The 22,199-nt window shown below is 43.5% G+C and overlaps 2 protein-coding genes across 8 annotated transcripts in view; one reads left to right on the top strand and one right to left on the bottom strand.

The window, feature by feature from the left end:
* gucy2cb (guanylate cyclase 2Cb) overlaps nucleotides 1-6,654 on the top strand; it is a 45,927-nt gene extending 39,273 nt beyond the window's left edge. The window contains exons 24-27 of the mRNA XM_063220894.1: nucleotides 2,200-2,298; nucleotides 2,985-3,079; nucleotides 4,384-4,460; nucleotides 6,431-6,654. Coding sequence (XP_063076964.1) covers nucleotides 2,200-2,298; nucleotides 2,985-3,079; nucleotides 4,384-4,460; nucleotides 6,431-6,632 — 473 coding nt within the window. The 3' untranslated portion in view covers nucleotides 6,633-6,654. The remainder of the gene's footprint in view (nucleotides 1-2,199; nucleotides 2,299-2,984; nucleotides 3,080-4,383; nucleotides 4,461-6,430) is intronic.
* Nucleotides 6,655-12,123: 5,469 nt separating this feature from the next.
* Nucleotides 12,124-22,199, bottom strand: part of kctd17 (potassium channel tetramerization domain containing 17) — a 35,230-nt gene continuing 25,154 nt past the window's right edge. For 4 of the 7 annotated variants that reach the window (XM_063222071.1, XM_063222073.1, XM_063222070.1 and 1 more), the window contains exons 6-7: nucleotides 21,593-21,764; nucleotides 12,124-16,248 (exon numbers count right to left, since the gene is read on the bottom strand). In XM_063222071.1, the coding sequence (XP_063078141.1) occupies nucleotides 21,645-21,764 (120 nt within the window). In that variant the 3' untranslated portion in view covers nucleotides 12,124-16,248; nucleotides 21,593-21,644. The remainder of the gene's footprint in view (nucleotides 16,249-21,592; nucleotides 21,765-22,199) is intronic. The other 3 variants (XM_063222075.1, XM_063222074.1, XM_063222077.1) reach the window with 1 other exon arrangement.

Here is a 22,199-nt window from a genome sequence, read left to right on the forward strand (position 1 = left end):
CTCTCTCTCTCTGGCTTCTCTTTCTCTCTCTCTCTCTCTCTCTCTCTCTCTCTCTCTCTCTCTCTCTCTCTCTCTCTCTCTCTCTCTCGCTCTCTCTCCCTCTCTCTCTCCCTCTCTCTCTCTCTTTTTCTTTCTCTCACTCTCTTTTCCCCTCTTTCTCCGTAACAGACAATATGTACAGTACAACATTTTTTTTCTCTAGCCGTCTTGCTGTCCTAGTATCTGTCTGTCTTCATGTCCTCTCTCCTCCTCTGTCTTTATTTCTCTCTCCCCTTCTCTGTCTGTGTCTTCATTTCTATCTCCCCTTGTTTGTCTCTGTCTTTCTTACAGTTTCACTTACACATTCCCTCCATCTTCCTCTTTCTCTACGATACAGATTATGCACACATACACAGGCATTTTTACACAAGCACAAATGAAGTCGTAAATATGCACATACACGCACAAGCAGGCACACACACACACACACGTACACTACACACACACGCACACGCACATGCACACACGCACACACACAAACACAAGCACACACACAGACGTTCACACAGACACACACACACACGAAAGCACACGCAAAAAGGGCACATTAAGTTGCTTTTTACTGCAGCCTGAAATTTCACTACACCGCTACAAATAGCTGAATGTTCCATTCAAGATCCGGCGCTGTCTATAGGAAAAACAAAACAAAACGCAGTGTTCTTTGAACCCTTAAGAGTCGATTTGACATCTTAGAGAGTACTCTGGGACCAGATGCACTCTAAGTGTTGTCTTAACATTGCATTTGTTACTGTGTGGTATGGCAGTCTCCTGCATGTCTAGACACATACTTTTATTGGCATTCTAACCTGTTATCACATGACTACCTTACTTTTCATAACAGTATTTTTTACTGCCAGGTAGGAATGCATGACAGGTTTTGAATGTTTTTGAAACTGGGTATGATTGTAGGTTGTTGAGGGAAAATATTCTGTGTGTGTGTGTGTGTGTGCGTGCGTGCGTGCGTGCGTGCGTGTGTGTGTGTGTGTGTGTGTGTGTGTGTGTGTGTGTGTGTGTGTGTGTGTGTGTGTGTGTGTGTGTGTGTGTGTGTGTGTGTGTGTGTGTGTGCACTTACACATGTGGTATATTACTCACCAACACACGACTGAGGTGTACTGCAAGTACTGCAGCTTGGGCTATTTGCAACACCTGAGGGATGTTATAGGACTCACCAGCACAAGTGTGATCCAATAACTTGGACGTCATAAGAGAACCCATCTTCAATTTACTCAAGATCTCCTGACTGAATAGAGCATATTTATTACAGTAACACTGTTGGAGTCCTGGGGGTATTCCAGGATCATGGTTAAGTGCATGGCTGGACTGGTGATCTGGCACCTTTTCCTGGTGGGCCGACACTGCTGTTTTGTTTGCTGGTGGTTTGTTTTTTTCTCCGAGACCGGCCCTCAATTTAGATGGGGTGGCCCTATGATGGGCTGGTCTAGATGGGGCGGTCTATGTTTGATATACGGTACATGGGTTTCCCATTCGTAAACAAACTGTCACTCAAAAAATGCTCTCCAGTGGTTGGCTGCTCGGCATCTTGCCCCTCCTCACGTCACAAATGTTTGTAAATGGGAAACCTATCTATACTGAGCAACTAAGTAATGATACATGTATCGTAGAAAACCAGGGGGCAGTGTAAGGGCTGGTCTATGATAAACCTAGCTATGGTGACTGGCAGGAAGGTGGTAAACCTGCTATAAATTGCTTGCAGGCATTACATGCACAGGTAAGAAAATGAGCACTCCGGGCAGTTCTGTTAGATGATTTACCACTACTTCAAGGTTAATGTAACCCGTTCAGTATACTACTGAAGCAGTTTCTTGGAAAACCCCTCTGAAGTATATTAGCTCTGTGAGAAATAACAGTTGGTAATTAACCTCTCCATATAGATAGGGGCCATGAGTGGGAACAGTGATTCTTGAGAACTGTTTTATCTTTAACATCCGACCCTTTTCTCAGGTCCCCATGTAGGGTAATGATTATTCTTTTAGGTACTGAAATGAATAAAGCATACCATGCACATGATCTGAATATCTCTCTCTCTCTCTCTCTCTCTCTCTCTCTCTCTCTCTCTCTCTCTCATTCTCTCTCCCCTCCGTGTGTGTGTGTGTGTGCGCGTGTGTGCGTGCGTGTGTGTATTTACCTGTGTAACAACAGGTCCCTGTGCGGCTGGTGTGGTGGGCATTAAGATGCCAAGGTACTGCCTGTTTGGTGACACCGTCAACACCGCCTCCAGGATGGAATCTACCGGATTGCGTAAGTACTCAAAGTCCTACCCTGCCAAACATGCTGTGGTCTCTTCAGAATGCAATGAGGAAACAACGTTGTTTGTTTGTTTGTTTATTTATTTATTTATTCATTCTGACTCAGTTTTGTTTCCTCCACCTGTGCTTCCACTGCATGTCCTTTAGCGAATGTGGTGAATTTGTCAGCACTTATTGTAGTCATTTGCATTGAATACTGAGATGGTGAAGTGTTAACTTTTTGAACCGGGGACGTCTGGCCCTAGTCATATACCTCCTAATGGCAGGGCCTTTATTTTAGTTGACCCAAGGTACCTGTAAAAAAACTGCTGCTGAATGCCCAAGACCTTTTTGGGAAAAGGTGCCTTCATCCTATAAAAACCTAAATATCTCAGCTGCTTAAGCACTTAAAAGCATGGAATGGGTTGCATTTAAAAGCCAAGACCCTCCTCTTGCATTAGAATGTGTCCATTCGGCTAATAGCGTGCCCACATAATAGCGTACGCAACATCCTGCACCAATGGGTTAAATACAGTGTAACACCATACATCATACACCATACCAACAACATACTTAATTTAAACGTGTCTATCACAGTTTTTGCATCCCCATTTTGTGACAGAACAGAACAACACATTTGGAACTGTAAAATAACATGTCTCGCTGAGTTCCTGTGCTGCTCTCCGTGTCTCCCTTTAGCCCTCCGAATCCACGTGAGCCAATCGACCATCAATATTCTGGAGCGCTCAGACAGCGACTTTGATTACGAGAAGAGAGGAGAGACGTTTCTTAAGGTCTGCACTAGCTTCTTCTGTAGCACACAGCATACAAGTTCATGGTTGTATTCAACCCCTGGTAACGCTTAGAATAAGGTTCTTCTAATAAGCATTTATAGTCACTTGTAAGCAGGTAGTAATAGCCTTACAAGTGCCCAATAACATGCTTATTAACTTTGTTAACATCTTATAAGCTGCTTATTATGTTTATTTTTTAAGTCTTATTATTTAAATCGGTACACATATCCATCTTTATATGCTGACTAATACTAGATATGGAGGCGTCGCGAAAAAACAAAATTTTCCAGATGGCTGCCATGTGTACCAATTTTCCTGCTTTTACTCAAATAAAGGTACTCATCAGATGTTAACAACGTTAATAAGCATGTTATTGGGCACTTGCAGGGGTATTACTATCTGCTTACTAGTGACTAGTATAAATGCTTATTAGAAGAACCTTATTCTAAAGCGTTACCCAACCCCTTTGCCCAGAGCCTCTGTTATAACCTTACTGTCACCAAAATTGTAATGGTTATGTCTTAATCTGTTACTTAAGGCTCTCGGTAATGTCATAGCAATGTTGTTATGATGTAGTTGAGTATTTTCAGCAAATAGTGAATACGCCCGCCGGCGACCCCATTTGCACTAAGAGGCTATTTTACTCGCCATGTCAGCCTGTCTACATCATGAAGTAAATGCAATGCAAGTTTGCAACATTATGTTCATATAACAAACTTTATTGCATTTTCTTCATGTAGTTTCTTTATGTAGTTAGTTACAGCATTGTAACATAGTTAAAGGGACACTGTGTGATATTTTTAGTTATTTCTTTCCAGAATTCATGCTGCCCATTCACTAATGTTACCTTTTTCATGAATACTTACCACCAGCATCAAATTCTAAGTATTCATTATGACTGGAAAAATTGCACTTTTCATACATGAAAAGGGGGATCTTCTCCATGGTCCGCCATTTTGAATTTCCAAAAATAGCCATTTTTAGCTGCAAAAATGACTGAACTTGGACCATACTAGAAAATATTTGTTTATTACTTAGTAAACTTTCATGTAAAGATCAAATTTGGCAATAGGCAGCCCAGTTTCAATGATCAGCATAGTTGCAGTACCTTTTTTGACCATTTCCTGCACAGTGTCCCTTTAAGGTTAATGTAATATTGTAATATTTTAAGTGTATTTCATAGGTCTAATATGAACTGTAAAATAAACAGCCAATGAAGATAACATGTATTTTGTATACGCTTCAGTGTAATGGCCCTAATCATTGTTCAGTTCTGGGATACTGACATTCGTTTTTTGTTTCAGGGCAAGGGCAAAGAGATGACATACTGGCTAACCGGCGATAATAGACAGAAGTACAATTTGCCAACCCCTCCAACAGCGTAAGTTTTTTAATGCGTTTTACTTCAAAAGAAACCAAAATCTGACAACCGACACAGTAAAAAATGTAGTGTGAATTCAGTACTTAGAGAGATGATTTTACACCATCAGGAGTGTATTTTCCCTTGAAATACGGAATCGTCCCGTATTTAGAGATAAAAGTACGGGTTCCGTATTTAACTAAAACGGGACACGGGACATTAAATGCCAGAAATTACATCTAAGAAATGCTACAATTGCCAACCCGGGTCCGATTCCTGGCCTGGGTATCTTTGCCAGCCCTTCCCCCAAAGAATATACATCTCTAACAAGAGGCGAAACTCAGGTCTTTTATGGGAAACAGTCAATAGGGGACGTTTTGAGTCAGTTTTGAGTCAAATCCGACATTCTGCAATGAACAGGTAGTCAGGAACGCCACTCTGTTATGACCAGTAGCCATATATCAACGTTCTTTGGCCATAGGAAAGACAGCGGATCTAATGCTAAAGTTAGCACAATATGGCTAGCTACTTTGCCCACTTAGGCCTGATAGATAATTAAGTTCTGCACTGATTGTGCTGAAAAAACACATGACATGGTATAAGCATTCATAACTGAAGAATTTCTGATAGTTACATCGATGTAGTTTTACCGTATTATGTCGAAATCCTGTACTACACATTCCAAATGCATTTCAATGTAATTGGAAATGCATTCCAATGTCCTATATTTATTCCAGAATGGCGGCCGCGGCCAAAAATCATGGGGCAGAGTGTTGCTATGGGACATTGTACTAGCTGTCGCTCCTTGTTAGATCCACCTTCTTTGCTTCTCCATCTCTCTCAACTCACTTCCTGTCTCCCTCCCCTATCCTGTCTCATAAAAAAACAAATAAAGGCTTGAAAAGCCCCCCAAAACACTTTAAATAATCTGGACTGTATTTGGTCCCAGACTATTTTCTAAGTATTGAATTATCACTGCATTTATTTACTATGCACCCACCGTTGTCCATTGCAGCCAGTTAATCCTAAAAAGGTTGTAAATTGCCCTGCTGCACTGTGTAGGATTGTGGCCAGAGTAGGTATTGCAACTATGCTGCTCATAGAAACTGTGCTGCCTATTGCCAAATATTCTTTTCATGAATATTAACTTTGTAATTTTTACTAGTATGACCAAAGAACAGTAAGATTTGCAGCTAGAAAAGTCTATCACCTTTTCATGTATGAAAAGAGTGATTTTATCAGTTATTAACACTTCAAGTTTGATGATGGTGGTCTTAGTGAACAAGCTAACATTTATGAATGGGCAGCAGAATACTGGAAATAAACTACCAAAAACATAACACAGTGCACCTTTAAGTTTGTAAATTAACTCAACTCAAGACTTCAATTCAAACTCAATTCGAGGCTTTTGCAAGTTGAGTTAACTTACAAACTTAAGGCAGCAGGGCAATTCACTTTTTTACGTTCAACTATTATATGCGTTTATACGTTAAACGGCAATGTCGAATAGAGCTGCGGGGGCATGTGATTTTGCAAATTTAAACCTCACCATTATTGTCTGACTCTCATCTCCTCCACTTCCTCCTCCTTGTCTTTGCAATTGATGTCTGTTAGGGGGGTCCTGCATGTGGCTCGGCAGGTCTGTACCACCCACTAAGAATGTAATGCACTACATTTCTCCTTGTCTGACACTGTAGTTTTTCTCCTCCTCCTTGTACTCTTTCACTACCCTCTTCTTTTCCACCTCCCCCTATTCCTCTTCCTCCTCCACCCCCTCCTCATTTTCTTCCCCTCCTCCCCCTGTCCTCCTATTCATCACCCCCCCCACCTCCTCCTTCTCTACCCCTTCCTCCTCCTCTTCCATCACCTCCCCTTTGTCCTCCTCATATTCCTCTTCCCTCCTCATGTAATTACTCCTCTTCCCTCACCTCCTCCTCCTACTCTTCTCCTCCTTCCTCATCTTCTTCCCCTCTACTCATTGTACTTCACAGTGAGAACTTCCAGCGTCTGCAGCAGGACCTGGCTGAGATGATCCGCGTAACCCTGTCCAAGCGCCTCCCGGGCCCAGAGAAGAGGAAGACGCTGTCCACGCGCCAGAGGAGGGTGGAGCTTCACGGCGGCCCGCTGGACGACGAGGACGAGCCCGAGTACCTCCACCTGGCCTCCGCAGACGACACCAGCACCTACCTGTAGCTCACCCGGCCTCTGTGGAAGACCACACCTCCTATAGCTCACCTGGTCTGCGTGGAAGACCACACCTCCTACCTGTTGTTCACCTGGTCTGTGTGGAAGACTACACCTCCCACCTGTAGCTACCTGTCCAACCAAACACCCCCCCCACACACACACACCTTTCCTACATAACTGCCTGGCATCCGTGGACCAACCACCCTCCTCCAAAGCAGCAGGACTATCACCACCTGGCTTGTAGGTCTCTCCAAACCTCCCTCTCCATCCCAAAGGACCAGGACCAATCCACTTGTTGGCCCTGTCCAACCAAGCAGCAGGACAAAACCGGCACCCTAAACTTGAAATGATTAATTTATGGCGACAAATCTTATGGCGCATACTATTAAAGTGGCCCATTTCTGTAGTCCATCCATTCTCTCTCCCCTCATCTTTTACCCCAAGAACCAGAGGATGGAACAACAGATGAACGAACGCAGTTGAGGGGCAGAAAGACGCTTTCATGTTCCCATGTTTTGCAATGTCATGACTGACTATGTTGATTTCCGTGACTGATTGCTTTATTGACATCATTGATTGGCTGCTGTTCTAGCTGCGTGTCTTGGGCACCAATGAGGACCTTTGCAAAGGCATTTATTGATTGGGGCACACATGGGCACCCATGTTGTTCAGTGAGCCTACAAAGCCCCCTAACTGAAGGTTGATGGGAGGCACCATTTTGGATCTTGGAATGTAGATCCATTTGCTAAATGATCCACTGCATTGATCGTGGAACTTGGATCCTGGAATTTATCAACAAGTATTACATAACTATCCTATTTCACTGTGACGAAAGACAAGTTCTTGTTTTCAAACGAAGCAGGAAAAAACGACTTCTGGATTCCATAGAAGATACCGGTAGTGAAGTGAAAGCCCAACTGAGAAACTCCAACTCCCATTGTCATTGTGACACAGCACTCCACAGCACACAAGTATTACATTACTATCCTATTTCACTGTGACGAAAGACAAGTTCTTGTTTTCAAACGAAGCAGGAAAAAACGACTTCTGAACTCCATGGAAGATAGTGAAATGAAAGCCCAACTGGGAAGCTCCAACTCCCATTGTCATTGTGACACAGCACACAACGAAATTGCATTTATGCCTCACCCGTGCAAGGGGGCAGCCCCCCATGGCGCCCCAAGGGAGCGGTGCGGTGGGGATGGTGCCATGCTCAGGGTACCTCAGTCATGGAGGAGGATGGGGGAGAGCACTGGTTAATTACTCCCCCCACCAACTTGGCAGATAGGGAGTCGAACCGGGAACCCTTGGGATGCAAGTCTGACGCCCTAACCGCTTACCCATGACTTGGGATGCAAGTCTGACGCCCTAACCGCTTACCCATGACTGGGTGTAGGTTAATGTCTATACACCGGATGCTACTTTTCCTGCTTCCAATGCATTGAATGGAAGATGTCTGACGTCGAATGAAAAAAAGCTAATTCACTTTCATCTTTATCTTGAATGGCTGGCAGAGCATGTCTGGAGGCCAGAAGGATGCGCAAGGCTAATGGATCATAATGACTGCTTATTCCCAATCAGCCCTGTGCCCACTGTCAGGGCCAATGACAGCCTTGACCCAAGGCCCAGGACAATATCATCTGACAGGGCCCGCCGCCCTCTCAATACACCGAATGTAATGGCTGCTCAATTCTGGGCCCTTCGTTTCCCAACTGACCCGTTCTCGGTTCACCCACCACATCACCGGGCACTGCCCACTGTGATGCTCTGCATTCATATGCCTGCTGCCTTATTACATTGCCCACAGCACAGTAGGCACACAGACAGAAGTGAATGAAGAATCTGATTGAAGTTAATGGACAATTTTAAATGAGACAGAGATGGGCGTTCACAAATGGCTGCTTTTCACTTTGCTGACACTTGCATGCTTGTTTTGGTTTTGTTTTTTGCTTTGATTTCATTTCACTTTATGGCTTTTCTAACCAGAGAAAAGTTAATCGACGTTTCAAAGACTTAAACTCTGGCAGTATCAGTGGATGATGATGAATTATGAAATCCGTTCCTAGAAAATCCTGTACATACAGTGATACACATACTGATGATCAGTGATCTCTGAACTGCTCGAATTTAACTTTATATAAGAAACATGGCACTTTATTGACTTTAATGTATTTGTGTTAAGCTTGTAGTGCCAGTTATGGATAGTGCAATTCTGTACTCTTCTTATACTTATTTAGTTGTGTCAAAAACCTGAGATTGTATTCTGCTGCCTAGAGAACTGGGGAATATTCCATTTAGCATGTTATATCATAACTGGTATTCCTCCAAATACAATGTCACCAAGACTTTGTTTTGTAGAGGGATGAAAATCTAGGGCTCTTCTATTATGTGGTTTATAATCCACTCAAGAGTTAAGTTAACTGGGTTAGTCACTTAATCAACAATTTGGAATATCCTCTAAATGTATAAATGTATTTCCATATGAATATTCAGGCACATGTTGTTGATCATATTGTATTTAGAGCAGGTATTCCTGAGCTGTCAATCATCTTACAGCAATACACATTTATACAATTGTGATCTGGGAAATTAAATGTCTGACTGTTTACTGTAGTTATTTGCTTTTTTGTATGTCTTTTACGCCGATTTTTATGACCGGACAGTGAAGGAGTGACAGGAAACAAATGGGGAAAGAGATGTGGGGAAGGATCGGCAAAGGACTCGGGCAGGAATCAAACCCGGGTCACCGACGTATCAGCCCAGTGCCCCAACGTTAGAGAAACGTTAGGGCCAGTTATTTGCTCGTAAAGAATTCAGACAATGATCACCAAAATACTGCAAAAAGAGAAACTTTTTTTTATTGTAGCTCTGCTGAACATTTTTTTTTGGTATTTACATGACGAGACCACCAGTGTTCAAGATTACGCCCCTTTGCTTTATAAAGCAGGTTTAAGGTGCCGATAGTACAACTTGGAACTGGTACGTACACGCACGCACACGCACACGCACACACACACACCTCTTGTAAAACAACATCTGAAGAAATATTGCTAAACGCATATAATGTAGATTAATTACATATCGAACGTCCCAGCTGACCTTTCAGGACTCTTTGCTCAAGGTCATAAGTGTCTACGGTATATACAGTACACGCCCAAGTATCTTTTTTTAACCCAGGTAACCAGATCTCAGGGATTGACAATGGGTACATCTTGCCACAATATTACCACTTATACCTTTTGAGAAACTCAAAATGTAAGTGAATAAGGCTAATAGGAAAGAACATGAATGGAAAAATCTCTCAAGGACATTCTCATGTTAATTGTAGGCAAGAAAAAAACCTTACAATACGCCAACACATTAATAACTTAGGAATGTAAAACCATTCATGCAGATAATGAATGCTACCACAAACACTCTACTCTCTCTCACAAAGCAAAATACATTAGCTCCTCAACATATGCCCAACCATATTTACTCCCATTGGGCCCAACAAAGAATTTCGGTGGAGGTCTGTAGCCCACTTGCCTGGTTAACACCAGACCTAATCACAAGTGAGATTAGGTCTGGGGAGTTGCCTATTGTAAATTCCGTAGGGGAGAGAATACTTGGCTATTATGACACACTGCCCTGCTCTCTGATTGGGCAGAGAAACTGTTAAGGTCGGAATGCTTGGTCATTATGACACAGTGCCCATGATCTTGGACGTTATGAGTCATCCTCCCCAGACTGTCTTTCAGATCGAAACGATTGTGTAGAACTAAAGGCAGTGTGGGAGTTCCCAGGCTAGTAGCCCACAGAGTGTTCTAAAATGTTACCAGTGAAGACCAAAGATCCTTTTCAGTAGGGATCCCCACAGGCATACTTTACTGTATATCATAAACCACAAATGACAAATAGAGATTGGGTTGGTTTTCAATGGCTCAAAACATTAGAGAGAGAAAGAAAAAAAAATCAAAATCACAACATCAGCAACACAATTTTGTTGAAAGAAAGCAAAAGCATAAAAAGAAGACATCAGACATTTCATAACTATGTTTCCATCAGAATTCTATGTGCTGCAGCCGAAAAAAACACTGACAGCATAAAAATGGGAAAAAACGGGAATTAAATACATCAAGGCAAAATATGACTTAAAATGAACACCCAAATAAAAACCTATTACATGACCACCATAACCCTATCACCTGGATTTACTAACTTCAAAATAACCCATTCAATCCCTTATCAAATCACACAGAAGATCAGATTCTAACGGCTAGACTCTTTAGGCAACAGGTCCTTGATGAATGGGAATTTTCATCGACACCTAGAAGAGAATGTTTTTCCTTTTTTTCCTCCCCTTCTGCCCTCTCCACCCACTTGTACGTACAGTGTACATGGAACACAATTTGAGGCGCTGTGACTAAATGTTGGCTTCCTGAGAACCTGGCTGCATCCAAACGTCCCTACTGCTTTGCTATCTAGAAGGCAAAAAACCAAAAGAGTGACTATGTAGTATACGCTGTAGTATAGTCCACATAACCTATAGGGTTTCAACCAGGAGGCGAACGAAAGGTACCTGGATGACTTTCTATATCCGGTCATAGCAGTAGGTAACAGTAACACTTGTGCACTTCGGGTAGGCCCTACTCTTTTTCAGTGCGTAATTAATACGCCATGCGCACTGAAAAAATGAACACCTAAGTGAACAAGTGCCACCATTTGAGATCCAGGAAATGTTTACTTTGCTGTCCCAGAAGTCCGTGCGTAGGAGGTTGACAACTGAACGGTCATTGACAACGATGTTGTCGAGAAACGCACCCCTGGTTTCCAAGCCAGCAAGCGGAGGTACCAAACTGATGCCAAAAGAGTTGCATCCTCCATTTACTAACACCCAGGGCTCTAAAGTAACCTTTTTTTCATCATCAGCCAAATTGGCTAGTAGATGTTTATCCCACTAGCCAAACACACACTCACTAAATGTGTCAAAGTGGCTAGTAAGTTGGTCTTTTCTACCAGCCAAACTGAAATTTCACCAGCATTTGGCTGGTTGGCTGGTGTTAATTTATAGCCCTGCTAACATCCATTTCCACACATGGACTATGGGAGAGAAAGGAAGCAACAGCAAATGAACAAAAAAGGTTTCGCTTTAACACACACGCACTACCTAGACCTACTATCAAAACTGTGCAAATTGCAAACCTTAAATCCGTTGTGACCTTGAAAGTTTATAACCAGTAATAAACAGATAGATCAAATAAAACAGAAATTAAAAAAAAGAAAAATAAACAATATCCTTAGACAATATACTCCTCTCAGTGATGTGATTGCAATTGCACTGATGGTACCCACTCACTGGCTTTTTAAGAAATCCCCTTTGGTTTCCCTTCGGTAGAGCGCACATCTCTCTTTCTCACCATATCTCTTTCTGAACACACACACACTCACACACATACCACACACACACACACACACACACACACACACACACACACACACACACACACACACACACACACACACACACACACACACACACACACACACACACACACACACAACTGGGCGTTAGCCATTAATCTGATGTGGTTTAACTTGGGCAGGGCCAGTGATGGATGGCTATGTACTGTAGGCTCCATGGCAGGGGCATAATGTGAATTGATTGACCCAGTAGTGTCAGCTCCCGGCTGGGATGACAAATGAATTATGGCCCCCGTGCACAGGATTTGCAGCGGAGGCAGGGCAGCTCAGCTCTTACAGCCACTGCCCAATGAAATACAGAATGAAATGCACACACAAGAAAAATGGCATTACAAATACGCTTGATCACACCAAGAAATTAGATAGATTGACAACCTCTTAAAAAAATAATATACATTTCTTTGATGTCAACAGACAAAATGTGATACTGCCAAATACAAAAATAAAATAACAAAAATAAAATAATAACAATAAAATAAAAAATGAATATAAATATCTGTGCTCCACACTGCCAGCAGTCTCTCATGCTACTGTACATCACTTAATCATGTTCTCACTTCTTAGTATACCCCCCCATTAAGCAGTACGATGGGCTGGTTTTATTTCACCAGGCTAGGCCTACCTCTCTCGTACGCCATGCTATTCAGTCTACAAGACAACATGGCTTCTGTTCTACCCATGCTACCGTATCCACAGTATATCCTTAGTCTTCCACATGACGTGGCAGCCCATCAAATTTGCCAACTATTTCACTCCTTCACAACAGGCAGCTTCCCTGTATAAACAAGAAATAATGTACACTTATTTTTCCCCACTATAAGCGATGTACGTGGACATAATTTGTTGGCTATTTCACTCCTGCACATCGTAATATTTAGATGTAGGCGTGATACATCCCAAACCCCCAAGACCCAAGCCATTTTGAGAATGATCGGTGAGAGTAATGCTTTGGATTTAAAAAATTGTCGTCTTTCTTGTAAAGGCTGCATGGGCTGGCTGAAATTGTTCAGCGGGCCGCATGTGGACCCTGGGCTGAGTTTGCCAACCGCTGCTGTAAAAGCTTCCTCATCTGGCCACCAGGCAGCATGCATGCATGGAGGGACTTGTGAGGGAGTGACTGGGTGCCACAGGACCTTTTGGCTGGCATGGTGGTACAGCCAGGGACAGGGAAGCCAACAGCAGGGGGGCGAAGGGCTTAGTTGTCCCGGGCCCAGGAATTGGGTCCTCATTACATTGTATGTATTGGGTGGATGGGCCTTTCAGATGGCCAGATGGGCCAGGCCAAAGCTGCCAGTAGGCCCTGGGCACAGCAACAGCTGCCTGCATGCACAATCAGTGGGGTGCCTTCAGGGTGCTGACACAGATGGAGCTGGCAGTGTGTGTGTGTGTGTGTGTATGTGTGTGTGTGTGTGTGTGTGGGGGGGGGGGGGCTGTCAAACGAAGGGCTTGCCAAAATGGCCGCCTAAATACTCTTCAGGACCCCCGCAGTGCCAGACACACAGGGCGTTGTCAACCAATCCACCATCAATCAAGAGCCAGCAGGTGGATCAGGCCCATGGGCACAGGCGGCGTGTTATCAAGGATCCACTTTTTGATGTCATTGTTGTCAACGTTTGTGTACTGTAAATACTAACTTTTTAAAGACTGTTGTTTCTGAGCTACTAACAAATGAGTGTGTGTTTCTATGGAAGGTAGTACACAGCAAATGTTGTAGTGCTAATTGAACACTTAAAAAGCAGCACCAACTAGAAGAGGCTTAGATTCTAAATCTGAATTGACACATCAAAACCTATTTGATATCAGCCCTAACTGTGTTCCCAATAATATCAGGGCTCGACAACCTGCTCGCCTGCAGCCTCACAGCCTCACAGCGCCCGCCTGCCCGTGCCACCAATTAGGACTCCTGCCGGGCACACTGACGGACCAGGACTGTGATCGATGCCCCAAATCATATTCACAGGGAGCTCACACATGGAGCCGCTAATGGGGTGTCAAAATCAGGAGCATGGCGAATACATGCCATACAGGGCCGTATTACAGACCGGGCCAGTGGGGCTGGCGCCCAGGGGCCCAAGGGGGACTCATTGCCGATGCTGGTGCCGGTGCCAACTGGAGGGCCTCTATTCTCTAGGATCTTATAACGACTCACCCGGTTATAGGGCGTATCTGAAGAGAACCGAAAGAAAAGGGTGATAAAAATTGGGCGGGGTGGGATAGGGATGGCAATCAGTACAACTGGGCCACTGGGGGCCCTTTGCAAAATCCTGGCCCCGAGGCCCAGACCCTCCATAATCCGGCCCTGACGCCCCATACCCTCCCAATCCGCATGCCAGCTAACGAGGACCCCTGCTGGACACGCAGGTGATCGATGCCCCCGATTACGCTTACAGACATGTCATTAGGCAGTCTGCATGCTGTTGTTGTCGTTGTCAACTGAAATTAGTAAGGTACCTAATAGACTTGTGGTTTCTATGGTAGCTACTGCAATGTACAGTCCTTGGAGACCCCTGGGACACCATGTCGATGATAAAGCATGACAGTTGGAGGAGACGTGGCATACTTTCCAGAAGCAACTCAAATCAATAATAATAGAGAAAACAAACATGTGAGATTGGTCGCATTTTTGGAAAGATCCAAATCAATAAAAACAAAAATGACTTTAAAAAAAACCAAAAACCTAAATAAAACTCACAAATAACAAGGTTATTTCTTGCCCGGACATCCAGTTTGACCCAATTCCAATTGCACTGACACAATGTGACAAACATGGAGTTACAGTATGTACGACATTGTCCTTTACGTAGTCTGACAGAGTTGTTGTTTGTGTCATAATGGGATTGTTGAGGGGTGACGTTTGTGACAAAGCCTGTGTGACTACCTGAGTGTGTTGATATGGAGCCATTATGGAGTTTTTATCATGCGGAGATACTTGTGCTGAAATGCCTTGAGTGCCTGTGCTGCAAATGTAACAGTATAAATATGGTCTTCAGGTGCACACTGACACTGTAGAGTATCATGCGGAGATGCTTGTGCTGAAATGCCTTGAGTGCCTGTGCTGCAAATGTAACATAGTATAAATATGGTCTTCAGGTGCACACTGACACTAGAGTTTGTATCATGCGGGAGATGCTTGTGCTGAAATGCCTTGAGTGCCTGTGCTGCGAAGTAATTTAATATAAACCTAGTCTTCAGGATCTTGGGTGATGTGCTGCGAATGTAGTAACTTGATATAAACCTAGTTTTCAGGGTCTGGGTGGTGTACTGCAAATGTAAAATGGTATAAACCTAGTCTTCAGGGACTTGGGTGGTGTGCTGCGAGTGTAACATGGTATAAACCTAGTCTTCAGGGACTTGGGTGCTGTGCTGAAAGTGTAACATGGTATAAACCTCTAGTCTCCAGGGACTTGAGTGGTGTGCTGCCAAAGGTCTTCTGGTGTGCAGCAGTGAGCTCTGGGCGCCCACTACACTTGTGCTGACGTCACACAAACACCTCTCACTGTGTTCATCTAACCGGCTGCGGAGTTTTGGCCTGGAGCTGTCTTTCTGTGCTCTCTCTCTCCCTCTGCATCTCTCTCCCTCTCTGCATCTCCCGCTCCTGCTCTTCCTCCATATCTCTCTCCCTCAGTCTCTCCAGCTACAGCAGTAGTCTCTCTCTCTCTCTCTCTCTCTCTCGTCAACATTATACGTGTTCTCTGTACTGCAGTTTTCTTTCTCATTCTCCTCTCTTTCTCCTCTCTCTCTCCTCCCTCTTACAGTGCTAGCTGCCAATCAGACTGGGTACTCCCCCTCTCTTTGGTGGAAGACGTGTTACTAAGATGTGCTTGCCTCTTCCGGCAAAATCTACATTCGTTTCTTCCCTCATATGAACCAATATAACGTTTTGACTTTTTTTTTCCTTTTTGGTTCATATTTCTAGAGGTCAAATACTCTTTTTTTCTTTTAACTAAGTCTTCAAATGGATCTTTATACAGATTTTGTAACTGATGTCTCGATATACAAGAACCTGAACTAGAGCTGTAATACATCACTACAGCTATGAAACATCTGCAGACAAACGAGGAGAAGTCTTGAAAAAGGAAAAAAACAGACAGACAAACAAAAATAAATAAAGAAATGCCTGTCTGCCTTTTTACATCCGGGATCCGTGAATCTGAAAAAGCTGCAAAGCAAGAAGAAAACACAGAGAGGACAGCAATCAGAAAAGTTGTGTTCACCAAACAAACACCCAGACAGGCAGTAAGTATTTCTAACATGACAACACAAGTAATGTTTCAATAGACTACAACAGAAATGGTTTCTACCCATCTAATTCCTGTTTTATTTATCCATTTGAGGAGGAAGGATTTTTTTATCCAGTTCTTCTAGAATTGTACTATTTTATTTTTTATTTATTTTAATGTTAACATTCTACATTAACTCAAAATGTTAAGAAACTTCTAGTCACATACTACACACCGACTTGACCTTTATAGGGCACTTGAAATGTTTTAAAATTCAATTTCTCAGTTTGACAGGCTACTTGATCAAATGTCATGTCACTATCTGTGTGATATACTATTTGATATAACACACTTGGTTGCACACCCTTGAAGAGAGGCATGGGTGGGACATTTGCAATAGGTGGGGAAGTGATCATATATAGTCACAAGCCCTATAAAGGGATAAGTCACCAAGAACACAAGAGCAAAATGAGGCAGTTTGTCTCAGTTTGTCATGAGTCGGATAGCTGGCCTGGCCGAAAATAAGCAAACATTCATGAAGAAGATCACATTTGTGATTGGGCGGACCACATTCATTTAGGAAATGAGCTGCTAATATTAGGCTACACGCCGGGCTTGTAAGCCAACAACAGCGATGAGGCGGTTTGTGTCAATCTGCCATGAGTAGGATGATCAAATCAGCTTGGTACAAATGCACTTGCTCCACAGTCTCCGTCTGGGATGTGGGTTGCAGGTGAGAATGGCAGATGGGCAGCGATGACAGCTCACACACAGTGCTTTGATGTTTACGTTGCCGTGTGTGTGTGCGTGTGTGTGTGTGTGTCTGCATGTGTGATCCTGTTACATCACGTCCAGAAGTCCCTGCCACCCCCATAGAACCCCCCATCCTGTGTGCGTGTGTCTGTGTCTGTGTCTGTGTGTGTGTGTGTGTCTGTGTCTGTGTCTGTGTGTGTGTGTGTGTGTGTGTGCGTGTGCGCATATGCCTGTGTGATCTGATTGACTGCCACCTCCACACCCCCCCCCATCTCATCCTATCCCACCCTACCTCAACTCACCTCAGTCCATCCTGTGTGTGTGTGTGTGTGTGTGTGTGTGTGTGTGTGTGTGTGTGTGTGTGTGTGTGTGTGTGTGTGTGTGTGTGTGTGTGTGTGTGTGTGTGTGTGTGTGTGTGTGTGTGTGTGTGTGTGTGTGTGTGTGTGTGTGTGTGTGTGTGTGTGTTTTCTCTCCTGGGTCCTTCTGTGTTAGCACTGACGCTGAATATCTACCACCTGGTTCTGTACTGACTGCTGAGCGTGCCATGAGCATGAGTGCATCTGTTTGGCTGCCCGATTCCAAAACCTGCCTCCCTGCCATGGGGGAATGTGTGATATGTGATACCTTGTGTACATACAAATTTGCTCTTCGAATAGGTAGATAGGTGTAAAATTAGCTTTTTTTCCCAGTAATGGTACCGGTATCACTTTAAACGGACACTGTGCGAGATTTTTAGTTGTTTATTTTCAGAATTCATGCTGCCCATTCACTAATGTTACCTTTTTCATGAATACTTACCACCACCATCAAATTCTAAGTATTCATTATGACTGGAAAAATTGCACTTTTCATACATGAAATGGGGGATCTTCTCCATGGTCCGCCATTTTGAATGTTCAAAAATAGCCATTTTTAGCTGCAAAAATGACTCTACTTGGACCATACTAGAAAATATTTGTTTATTACTGAGTAAACTTTCATGAAAAGATCAAATTTGGCAATAGGCAGCCCCGTTTCAATGAGCAACATAGTTGCAGTACCTCTTTTGACCATTTCCTGCACAGTGTCCCTTTAAGAGTTTTTATTATTCCTCCAATGACTTAACAATTCTGCCCTGCAAAGGCAAAGTGCAGTAATTACGCCAACATTGAAACTGAGAGCAATTCCTTCAAAGCCTTTGTATTAGGTTGGATATTGTAGTTACTGCTAATTTGGCATAGCAATATCTCTAAAAGGGGACACATTTGGACCATAAGGCTTTGTCACATGAGAAAGGAGGAGTAATGAAGACCATTTTCAGTCTAAACTCAATGTTGACAAAATATGTAATTACAGCACTTTGCCTTTGTAGGGCAGAGTTCATCTGTCAAGTGTTGGTTAAAATAAATGGTGTTTGCAGCAGTCATTGGGAGCGTACTGTACTGTACTGCGATGTGGGACATGGGCGCCGCCTCTCGAGCCCCGAGGCCAAATGGAGATCAATATGACTCATTCAGGACACATCAGCTGCGCTGCACATCAGCACAGGCCGAGAGAAAAGAGGAAGAGAAGGACAGAAAAAGAAAAAAACAGGCCTCCTTTTCTCTCTTTCTCCGTGTCTCTGGGCGCATTCAGGCCGACTGAGAACCGTGCCGGTGCTCGTTCCCGCACCTAATCGCGAACTGGTAACATAACTGGTGCGAACACCGGCACCGGCTCAGTTCTGGTCGGCCTGAAACCCCTATCTGTCTCTTTCTTATCTCTCTCTCTATCTATTGCTGTTTATGGCAGGTTTTACCTTAAGATAAGCCTTTATATTCTGTTTTGATAAAAAGAAGGGAGGAGGAGTCCTTTTCTCTCTTTATCTTACTTTAGGTAAACCCCACATGAAACAGCAATGGCAAGAGAGAGAGAGAGGCGTACAGATAGGGGAGGACTAAAGGCCTCTTTCTCTTTTTGTTGCCTGCCTTGCTTTGTCACCACGGCTCTTTACAATGGGGTTTACCTCTGTAAAGGGAAAGATAAGCGACAGACAGAGAGACAACTTACTCGCTCTCTCCTTCTGTCACCATTGCTGTTGAGTACGGGTTTTTTTTTAACCTAAATAATAATCAATAGGACACTTGAGGACATGTGTCAGATAAAAACCTCATTAGTATGCTTATGCTATTGTTGCCCTTTTGTCCTGATACCCTTTTGCTGCTAAAGCACCATTACTGCATACTCATGACGCGCACTGAGACGGAAAGCCCATACTACATGACAGGTAGCGATATGTATGTATGTTACCTGTGTGGATATCTATTTATTGTGTGTGTGTGTGTGTGTGTGTGTGTGTGTGTGTGTAGGTCTATGTGTGTTTGCCATTGCTAACTGGGCGGAACAGCCATAATATTACTGGTATGACGACGCTTGATTTGAAAGCACACCTTCACCTTTCTCTGCTGCACTGCACATATGATACAGTGGCGGAAATAAGTATTTGATCCCTTACTGATTTTGGTGGCCTACAAATAAAGATAACTATTATTAATAATTATCAAAGTTATTTTCAATATCAAGTTATTCACTGGATTTTATTTTTGATATTCTGTCTCTCCAAGTAAGAATACACTTATTAGGCCCTGCCATGGCTCCAACGGCAGGGCACTGCACTGCTACACCGGGGGCCCGAGTTCGATTCCAGCCCGAGGTTATTTTCTGATCCTCCCCCATATCTCTCTCCCACTCGCTTCCTGTCATCATCTCATACTGCCCTGTCAATAAAAGCATAAAAAGCCTCTAAAAATATTTTTAAAATACACTTATCATTGTAATTATAGGCTAATCATGTCTTTATAAGTTTATAAGTGGGCAAATCAACAAAATTGGCAAAGGATCAAATACTTATTTCCTCTGTACAATGATAATAATTTCCAAAGCATCTCTCTTTTCTTAACCGTGCTACAGCCTCCCTGATTGCAAACCGTGTATAATTATCCCTGCTTGCAAACCCGGAATTATCTTATATACCCTCATCAGGCTAAAGACAGTATAATCTAATGACAGAGAAGACAAAACAGCAGAGGTGTCAAAAGTAAAAGTAAAAAAAGAAACCGTTTCCTTCCAACACAAGTATCTTATCTGAGTAACCAGTATACCTGTATACTTGTCTTGTGATCAGCTAACTCTGCACTGGTTGGATCAAGTTTGTGGTGGGTCCTTTTTTTTCAACAACTCAGGTGTTAATGGTGTAACAGCTATGTAATGCCATGTTCTAGTGTTGTAGTTACACCACAAAAGTACTTTTACTTTTACTTTTGACACCTCTGCAAAACAGCCTCGACCAACTCACCCATACCATTCAACCATCCATCCATCCATCCATCCATCCATCCATCCATCCATCCATCCATCCATCCACTTCCTACAGCAGTGATGAGTCACCTCCCTCCCAGAGGCAGACACAGGAAGGGAGGGAGGGGCTTTGTTGGAAATCATACACAGTAGCGGTCACAGTTCGCTGATTGGACGGTTGTCTGGTAACAAGAGCGAAGCCCTGTCAGAACACCTGGCCCAAAGTAATGTGGTAGATTTTTTTTTTAACTGGAGCTAATGCATGGAAACGCCAGGCTCAGTGAACAATAGCATTGAGGAAACCTTGTTTATATTTCCACCCCTTGTGTGCATGCAGAAGCCAACCTTGTTCCATATATTATATTGGATCAGACTTGTATAGATTTACTAGTTCCACAATTGTGAAACTCTTCCAAATGATTATTTACAGGTATATATATTTTAGTTTTGAATTGTATTATATCGTACAGACGTACATCATGCAGAATTCATTATTCTGAGTTATCTCTTTAGGGTTTACAACATACCTTCATACCCTCCTTCCAGTCAAGAATAACTGCATTGAAGGAGAGGTGAGTAGTCCCTCTACTTGTCCAACAAACCACCACCATTCACCAACACCATTCAACCAACCAACCACCACCACCACCACCACCACTACTACATCACTACAGCTATTGCTACCAAAGACACAATTCAGCGGCACCAGTGCAGGCATGCAGGAGCAGTAGGTGGGGGGAGAAGTTGTTACAGTGGGGTTGGGGTTTTTTTTGGAGGGAGAGGAGGAAGAAAGGGGGTTGGGGGGGACGGAGGTGTCAAAAGTGAAAGTACAACACCAGTATATGACATTACATTGTTGTTGTTACACAAGTTATTCCACTGTACCTACTGAGGTAGATGGACTGAATCTAGCGCAGAATCAGCTGACTGTAAGACAAGTACTGGTAATGAGACAGACCAGTGCCGGCCGGGAGGAAACTGTAGCACGCTTGAGTAAGAGTATGCCTAATTTATTAGTCACATGCAACTGTAGCCTGTAGGCTAGCTGGCAGTGAAATGACATTCTAGCTATCTCCATGTGTGGAAAAACTAACTTTATTATTACTTAATAATAAAGATGTTTAAAGACTAATAATAATAACACTTTTTTAACTTCTACTTTTACTTTTGACACCTCTGAAGGGGGGGTGGGTTGGAGAGTTTCTCGGTTCTCACCCATCTGTGCTTGTGTGGGGGGGTGCGTGAGTGCTCTAGGGGCGTGTCTCTGCTAGTCCCTAATCCACTCATGGGGGCGGGCATTTCTCTGCCCCTCCTCCTGCTCCTGCTCCTCCTCCTCCTCCTCCTGCTCCTGTTTTCTGGCAGTGTCCTCCTCCTGTGCCTCCGATGGCTTGCCGCATAAACACACAACAGCACACACACACGCACAGGCACACACGCACGCGCACACACACACAGAGATGATAACAGGACAACGAGAATGGAGAGAGGATGGATGAGAACAGCGAACAGCATCCGTGTGTGTGTGTGCGTGTGTGTGTGTTTGATTGTAACATATGCAGCACAGGGTGGGATGGAATAGGGTAGGTAATGTAATGAATGACTGTTGGTGTGATCCAATGAAACATTATGGGTGTTTTTTGTGTGGTTTCTTTCTGTTCATTTCAAAGAGGAATCAACAGTGAGAAGATGTGTGAGTGAGTGAGGCATGACGAATGGTGATGACGGCAGTGCGGCCGTCAACTCGGCTTACAGTCGAGCGCACGCGCGCGCGCGCTGAAGTTTCTCACAGCCAAGGCGTCTAATTCCCCTCATCTCCCAATTC

This window comes from Engraulis encrasicolus, chromosome 17 (assembly GCF_034702125.1).
Source record: "Engraulis encrasicolus isolate BLACKSEA-1 chromosome 17, IST_EnEncr_1.0, whole genome shotgun sequence".
Taxonomy (NCBI): domain Eukaryota; kingdom Metazoa; phylum Chordata; class Actinopteri; order Clupeiformes; family Engraulidae; genus Engraulis; species Engraulis encrasicolus.